The sequence below is a fragment of the Mercurialis annua genome, linkage group LG8 (genome assembly GCF_937616625.2).
Source record: "Mercurialis annua linkage group LG8, ddMerAnnu1.2, whole genome shotgun sequence".
NCBI classification, from domain to species: Eukaryota; Viridiplantae; Streptophyta; class Magnoliopsida; order Malpighiales; family Euphorbiaceae; genus Mercurialis; species Mercurialis annua.
The window spans coordinates 1558611-1567536 of NC_065577.1; the positions used below are offsets into that span (position 1 = coordinate 1558611).

At 28.9% G+C, this 8926-nt stretch overlaps 1 protein-coding gene across 1 annotated transcript; it reads left to right on the plus strand.

Moving 5' to 3' along the window:
• Positions 1-227: 227 nt before the first annotated feature.
• Positions 228-4146, plus strand: LOC126660095 (probable prolyl 4-hydroxylase 9). Its single transcript, XM_050353429.2, has 8 exons — positions 228-563; positions 667-792; positions 1445-1602; positions 1711-1813; positions 2701-2796; positions 3141-3206; positions 3297-3413; positions 3814-4146. The coding sequence occupies exons 1-8, from the start codon at positions 453-455 to the stop codon at positions 3898-3900; spliced, it is 864 nt and encodes a 287-aa protein (XP_050209386.1). The 5' UTR covers positions 228-452; the 3' UTR covers positions 3901-4146.
• The last annotated feature ends 4780 nt before the right edge of the window (positions 4147-8926 follow it).

Genomic DNA, 8926 nt, shown 5'->3' on the forward strand with positions numbered 1-8926 from the left:
TATAAAACCAAAATAAGAATAAATTCAGTATGAAAAATAAATTAATAACTGAATATATTATATTTATTTTTACAAAAATTCTTAACTAATTTAATATTAATTATAAATAAAAAATTGATATAATTACAATAAATTTATTAATATGTTTATTGAGTAGTTACGTTACGAGCCACGTGCATAGCACGTAATGCGAAACTAGTTTAATGTAAATGGACAGATCATAATATTGACATTAATCAACGTCTTCTAACGTCAAACCAAAGAAAAAACTGTCTCCCGCCATTAACGCACCATTTCATTTCTCTTCTGCACAAACATTGAAAATTAAAGCAATTAATTAACCTCTTCAAACCCTAATTTTCCAAATTCAACTCAATTACTTCTCACAGTTTTCATAATTTTTTCGCAATTTTTAAATTTTAGCAAAACTTAATAGAATCAAAGATTAATAAATGAAAATCAAAACGAAGCGGTCAAAGAAAAAATTAGGGTTACCAGCTGCTTTACTGCTATGCTGTATGTTCTTCCTCGCCGGATTTTACGCTTCTACTTTTCTATCTCAGGTATTGTTACTGTAATTTAATTTAATTTAATTGATTTGCTTGTAAATTTAATTTTTAGGATTAGAAGATCTGAATATTGATTGTGATTGTGGATTTATATTAGGATGTGCCTGTAATTAAACCTAGATTAAGAATGCTTGATGTTGTAAATGAGGAAGATGAGAGCAAGCATCAGGATATGCCGCACGGCGTTACGGGAGAGGCTTATGTCGAATCAATTCCATTTCAGGTGTGTAATTGTTAATATTTGATTTGTTGTTGTGTTTAATTGAACTTAAAATGTTGAGTTGGGTTGATACTAGAGTTGTCAAATTCGTCAAATGCTTACATTTTTTGGTAGTTGAATAGAAAGTTAGGTAGCACGGACACTGGGAAATGAGGCACTTGGATATGGACACGACAAAATGGTGTTATATTTAGGTTTCCTATGTTAAGAATGAAGATTTGTGTCCGAAACGCCAAACTTCTGACACGTTTTCGAAACGGAAAATGTTGATCGATTGAAGTGTCCGTGCTACCTAGATAAGATGATATTTTACTAGTTACTAGACGTAATGCACAATTCTGACAGTTTAATTTTGTTGTTCTTGCTTATTTTAATTATGGAAAATGAAATTTGTGAAGATAATTATTTGAATATAGTGAGATGGAAAGAAAAATAGAAGAGAAAGCAAATTAAAGATGATATTAATTTAAAAATGTAAATAGAAGATGGTCTTGGATCGACAGGAAGATGCTGGAAATAGACATTTTAAACTTAAATATATTTGTTGAAATGCTAATGAGAATGAGTTTTCTCTTTTCAGAGTGTTTTGTTCAAAATTACTATTGTTTTTATGACTTGTTTTAATTTCAACGCCGTTCTTCTATATGGACTGAAGGTTTTAAGCTGGAAACCAAGAGCTGTTTATTTTCCAAACTTTGCAACCCCAGAACAATGTGAAACTATAATTAAAGCGGCAAAAGTGCACCTAAAACCATCTGCCCTGGCTCTGAGAAAAGGAGAAACTGACGAGAACACTAAGGGGACTAGAACGAGGTATTGCTCTATATCTTTTCCCTGATTCTATGGCTGTACACAAGAGCAGGATCTTGCCACATATCAGATTAGAGGTCACTCATTTGTGATTATAATTAATGGAATTAGTTCAGGAACTTTTATTAGTTCATCGGAAGAAGAAACTGGAACCTTGGCCTTTATTGAGCAGAAAATTTCAAGAGCTACAATGATCCCTGCATCCCATGGAGAGGTATCTCTTGCTTTATCATACTATTTTCTTTTATCTTTTGAAGTGGTTTTTTATGAGATATTTCCAACAAGTCGTAGTGCTATTTTAACACGCTGATATATATTTGTGTCTTTTTCTCGATGAACTAAGTAGTGGTTTAAGCTTATCATTTCCTAAGGATTCTTATGATTACTATGACACACTTTGTGCATTTGGGAAAAGTCTCTGATGTCATGTACTACTATGACAGTAATACCTCTTTATGCATTAGAGGGTTGATACTTAGCTTCTGCAATTGCTCTTGCCGTCTCTTTGGACAGCTTTACCTTTTCCTAAAAGTAATCATTAGTGTGGGACATGGGTCAATCAAATGACTAACTACTTAATAACATGCAAAGAGAATAATGAATGTTGGTGAAATTGAAAGTTTGTATTGGAGATAATGGCCTATATTATATTCTGATTTTGTGTCTTTGAGACGGGCTCTTTTTCTTAGTTGGTGCATTTTGTATAGAGGATTCTTTGCTAATAGAGTTACAGATCCTGAGATGAATATCTAAATATCTCCACATAGGCTATTCTCTTGTTCCGGCTTTCTTGTTTTTCTTTAGGGAAGAAACTGGAAAGTTGAATGTTTTCATAATGATTCCAGAATGTTTGAATTTGAACTTGTGTAACTCAATATTCTTTCTGATCTGTCTGAGCCTTGCCTAGTACCTCCAAAGTGTGGAAGGAATATTGTTCAGAAATATTGCTCATCTTCAACAGAGTGATTCCTGTACAATTTTTGCTATTGAAATCTGAAATTCTGCTGCCACGTGCATTTATAAAAAATGAATTAGCTAATCCATTTTTTGCAAGTCATTTTTGCACTTGTCCGAGAATGAATGTGCATTTCTTTATCACAGGCATTCAACATATTGCGCTATGAAATCGGGCAGAAATATGATTCACATTATGATTCATTCAATCCAACAGAATATGGTCCACAGATGAGTCAAAGGGTACGTGAGAAGCATTTTCCTCGTATTTTGAGCTTTTGGTCATGACCTTTACATACATATTTTGATGAGTTTAATCAATGTTGATATACTGAAAATAATTTCTGGCTAGGATAAAGGTTCTAGTTAACTTGTATGAGTACCAAAGCATAATTTGAGTCTGCTTGTTAGTCAGCGGTGTTAGTAGGAGAATGTAAGTGTGTAATCTGTTGTGGGATTTTCATAAAGAGATATACCATTTTTTTGGTCATGTAGGCATAAAGAAATACATTTTTGACAAGGATTAAAGAGTATTTGGTTCGGGGCTCTTTTGGTTAAACATTAAGTTTTGATAATCCACTGTGCAGGTAGCTTCGTTCTTGTTGTATTTGTCGGATGTAGAAAAAGGCGGAGAAACCATGTTTCCTTTTGAGGTATGAGTATCGGTATCTTTTTCTTTTCACTGTTTTATGCTTGGAGTGCTGCAGTTCATCCTACTGATACTTACTCGTTTCTGGTCATAGAATGGCGCGCAAATAAGTTCATTTGATTATAGAAATTGTGTTGGTTTGAAAGTGAAACCTCGGCAAGGTGATGGGATTTTGTTTTACTCGCTGCTTCCTAACGGGACAATCGATCAGGTATTGTCTTTTTTCTCCTCCCTTGACTGCAGGCCGTCAAGAGACCATTGAATCTGATGAACACTTTTGGAGTATAACATCCAATTTATAGAAACATTAATGTTTAATACAAGTGATATTACTTGGATAAAATTGCTTGCAAGTGAATTTTTCTGGTTGCTCGAAAGATTCATCTCATTGTGACGGAATTTCATTAGTTCAAGAATATGTTATACTTGCTTATTCTTATATTGCACGAAAACAAAAACGTTTAACCGGGAAATAACGACATTTAGATTTTAGAGTTTCGAGAGCGTTTACGAAATCAGAAATGAAATGCTGAAACATAGGATTCGATAAATCTTTCGTGCAACATAGGCTAATACTATACCTGGTCGTTGTGTTTAAATTTTTTTTGCAGACATCTCTTCATGGAAGCTGTCCGGTTATCGAAGGCCAAAAATGGGTAGCGACGAAGTGGATTAGAGATCAAGTGCAAATGGATTAAAGGCTGGATTAAATATTTTTCGAAACCGGAATCGAAAAGATTAAATGTTTGTTGTGTATATACTGTACTTGAAGCAAATACTATTGTAAAGAGAGAACCCATTCTTCATTTTTTGTTATAGTAACTCCTATCAATGCCATAAATCACCACGAGAGTTTGACAAGACAGATCAAAATTGTGGCTCTAAACTATGGAACAGCAAAGAGAGCGAATTTTTCATTAATGGTATGCTTGATTCAAAATGAATTTCATTGCAAAATGTATTATTGATTAAATATATTGGATTAGGTTTATTCCAAAATTTATTTAAGTTTTACTTTTAAATTTTTAAAATGCGGCCAATGCTTTGTGATCTAAAACTTAGGTGGCGTTTGATAAAACTGAAAATTAAGTACTGAAAATTAAGTGCTGAATTTTAAGTGCTGAAAATAATAATTGCTGATTTTTTTAAGTGCTAAATTAAATAAGTCTGTTTGATAACTTCAAGTCTGTAACTACTGAATACTATTGAAATTATTATATTTATATATAAATCTTTAAAGATTAACTATTTTAAAAATAAATTACTAAATACAAATAATTTTTAAAATATAAATAAAAAATATTTAAAAAATATTATGAATAATACACATATTACAAATAAAAATCATAAATTTTAGTTGCTTATATTGATAATTAATTTTTAAAGATATAACGATTCTCCCCTTTAACTTGAAAATCGGTCCATAAATAAAATACCTTTTAAAACTCTAAAAAACCGTTTAAATCTGATAATCATTGTTGTGTGTTACAAACGGAAGTCTAAATAAAATTTTAAAAGCGGATATATTAAATAATGACATATAGACTATAAAAACAAAATAAAGATGGAGAATAAAATATTTATGATGAAAAATATAGTAATTTGCAATTTTAAGTGCTAATTTAAGTATAATTAGTGATAATAAAAAAAATGAGATAAAATATTTATTTTCATGACTAATAATTGAAAATAATAAAAATATAAAGTTAATTGAATGATAAAACTTATATTTAATAACTTAATGTTTTCAGTAAAAAAAATAAGTCAAATTTTTTGACTTATTAATTTAAGTGGTTTTTGACTTAATTGAATAAGTTAAGTTGAACTTTTTTGAGTTATCAAACCAACTTAAAACAATTAAGTGTTTAATTATTAATTTAAGTAATAAGTTGGGTTATCAAACACCCCCTTAATATCCCAATATTTTCATCGAAATACTTTTTTTTGTTATTTATCTATTGAAAATGTTTAAATCTAGTTATATAAAGAAATTCATAGGTTACTTTAATTTTGCGATTTTGTTTCCTTTATTAGCACAAAAAAGTACTATTGAGATTGACCATATAAAGCACCGCATTATGCAATTTATAATCTAGGAGTGGATTATTGAGAAAAAATGTTATAAATTTTTTAAAAAGATATAAATTTAATTTGAAGGCTAAACTTGCACGCAGTGAGTAATTAACACTATCAAATTAATATCAATAAAATTTAAAATTAATTAATCATAATTTTGGGTTAGGATATTAATTATTAGTTTGGGCATTAATTGATAAAAAAATAATTGATTTAATTGTTAATTGCTCACTACATACAATCTCAAAGGATTAAATGATATTTAAGCCAATCAAAAACTAATAGATCTGTTAATTTTTACGAATTTAAAAAGAAAAAAAACTAATATGTGTCCACCGTCACCGGTACTCTTGAGCGCAGCAGATAATCACCAAAAAGCCATAAATAGACCGTTAACAGCCAAAAACCCTCTATTCGTAACGGCTACTTTTTCATTTAAAAAAACAAAAACAATTTATAGAAAGGCACCAAGTCCTCCATAATTTTACCCCCACCCCTCAAATCATATAATTTTCACTCTCTAGAATCACTGGAGAAATTCAGGGACTGCAAATTTTTGTTATTTGAATCTTTTCATATATGTTTTCAAAAGCTATGGATCTTGGGTGCTTAGATTTGTGCCCCATTTCTGTTCCAGATAACCAAAAATCTGAGACCAAAGAATTCGATTCAAGTGAAATTCTTACTTCAGCTACTAAATCTGGGAAGGTAATTTTTTTTTTATTTACTTTCTTGAATATTTGTCAAGATTTTGATTGTTGGTACTGAAAATTTGGTTTGATTTTCTTGAAGTTTAGTGATTGTGATTCATGTTGTTGCTGTTATGATTTGATTGTTACTCTTGAAAAAGTTAGAACCCTAATGAATTTTCTTGCAGAAATGTTGTTTCTTGGTTACTCAGTAAATTTGTTTTCGTTTCTTGGATATGATGAAATTGTTAGTGATTTCTGTTATTAAAATTTTGATGTTTTTTTCTGATTTAGTTTGTTTTGGATAAAATTACATTGATCAATTGATATAAGACGAGTAATTGAATAAAGAGATTAGATTTTGACACAAAAAATTGAATAAATTGTGAATTTGTTCATGTTCATTGAAATTTTCATTTACTTGTTTGATGATTATATGTAATTGAATGAAAAGATTAAATTTTGAATGCTAGAGTTTAAAGTTTTAACTAATTGCAATTAACCTCTCCAATTTTTCATTTTTTTGCATCTATAAAAACAGAAGGATTTCATTTTGCATATGTTTTTGTTTTTAGAAATTTTGGTAAATGGGGTAAATTGATTAAAAAATACCAAATCGTCACTAAAGTCTTTTAAAATATACAAAGAACTTTAAATTTGTTATCCGGATCAAATAATTTACTTTCAGTCATTTTGGTCAATTAAAGACAATATTTTTTTTAGAGCAATTGAGAAAAATACTCTTTATTTTTAGTTTAATTAAGAATAAATAGAGTACTCATTCCAGTCTGAGGCTTGTTCATAATGTATAATTATTTGATCTCAAACCAGAAGTTCATAGACCATACGGACCCTTTACTCTATTGTAATTACTAGGAGTGTGTAAGAATGTACTTAAACTGATTTTTAAATCGAACTGAAATAGTAGATGATTTGATTCACTTAAGCTTTAAAGGTTCCTTGATAAGCGATTTCCTGTAGAATATAAAGAGTTGGAAGGATTTAGATATGTGTTATTTAAAATTTAGGTGCTGAATAAAATTAAGTGTTAAATGTCAAAAGTTGAATGTATTAATCACTAAATTTTTTAAGTGTTGAATGCCATAAGCTGTTTGGAAACTGTCATCTCTGAAAATATTCAATTACCATAAAATGCATTTTAGTTGTTTTTTTAATTTTTTTTAATCTATTTATTAAAATAAACATAAAGTATAAAGTATCAATATCATAATATAATATATATATATACAAATGCAAATGCAAGGGTATAACAGTAACTAATACTATTAAAGGATATAAAAATAAAAAAACACAGTTATTAATTACCAAAAATTTTATATATATATAATGCATTTACTTAAAAAAATAACAATAAGTTTTCTTATTTAATTGATTAAGTTAAGTTAAAATAAAATTGTGTTATCAAAGACTATTTAATTTAAGTTGTTAAATTAGTTATCACACACCACCTTAGTAAATAATAATATAAGTTAATATTTAGTATTTGGAGTGCATTATACGCTTTATTTATGTTATTGTCTATATTTATAAGTCACTAATCAGCAGTTTATCAATAGAGATGACCGCGTTTAACATATCGACGTGAGTCGACCCGAACTCACGTCTTGAGAAGTGAAAGGCAGAGATCACAAATTATCATCGTGTTATGTCTATTGAGTTGAACAACAAACTAGATGGTTCGATGTATAAAATCACCTAATTTAATTGGGAGTTTGGTAATAGAATATCCGTAATATTATATTTAGTGTAAAATTAAAAAATATTAAAATAACTGAATATAAAAAAAAATCATTTTCAGTGTTTTTGGATTTTATTATGTCCGAGTGGTAAACATGTAAGACTAGTTATAATTTGGATCTAGTTTGAATCATGACTTTTCATTTGTTCCTTTTTTTTTAACAAAAAAAACAGATTGAAAATATATAGCTGAAGCATGCGTCTTTGTACAATACTGCTATTTGATACCTTTCACATGATACTTAATAGATAATCGACCTAATCAATAAATTATAGTTTAAATAGTGTAAGCGTTAATGAATAGCTATAACTCAAATAGTATAAATACTGAGCGATTTTAAATTAGATCGTGGATTCTATTTCTTCTATAAACACTTCCCCTTCTTCCATTAAAAAAATTGATAGTATAAGTATCGGACGATATTCTGCTAAGACTGCAAGTTATATGTTATACAAACAGTTTATTTCTCTAATAGCAAAAGAAATAGATAATTAACCGAACTGAATTCTTTCTTTAATTTTGGCTTTATGGTTTTTAACACCCATAAAATTGGCCAGTTTCGGTGGATCAGTTTAATAATCAAACCGATTAATGCATACGTGGACGGGACTATCCTTAGTTGGGGTACGCTTCAACCCCGGTTGAGATCGATTTATTAAAAGATAAGGATAATTTTTTAGTGAATTCAAGGGTCAAATAGAGATTAAGCGAACCGGCGGAAAATTAAAGATAAATTAGAAAGTAAATATGTACTGATTTTTATCAATATCTTAAATATGCATATATCTTGGTTCTATTAATAAACTTCTACATTTAAACAAGCATGGTTAGTAGATTCCATACACATAGATGGTTAAAGAAAATTAATGGTTTATAGTTTTGATGCTTTTGTTTTTATAATGAAACATATATTATAATCACATTAGAATATATGAATTTTCTTTGCAAAAAGGAGTGGTGTTTAGTTTGTGATTTGTGACTTGCATGTGTGTGTATTATATTCCTCACCCTGATTAGGAAACTATACTTGTTATTAGATACTTCCAAGCTATGATATGTTCTATAAGAATAAAATATAAAATACAAAGTTTTCGAATTATAAAAGCGTTTTTTAAAATAAAAACGAACTAGAACATTAACTATCATTTGCTTAAGTTAATTTAAAAAGTCTAATGTCTTAATCATATAAAAACTTTCAGA

Excerpts from the sequence above, each read along its gene's own strand:
- LOC126660095 (XM_050353429.2), top strand. The coding sequence starts at position 453 with ATGAAAATCAAAACGAAGCGGTCAAAGAAAAAATTAGGGTTACCAGCT. Across the intron at positions 564-666 it reads CTTCTACTTTTCTATCTCAG|GATGTGCCTGTAATTAAACC; the intron begins GTATTGTTACTG and ends GATTTATATTAG. Across the intron at positions 1,603-1,710 it reads ACTAAGGGGACTAGAACGAG|TTCAGGAACTTTTATTAGTT; the intron begins GTATTGCTCTAT and ends TAATGGAATTAG.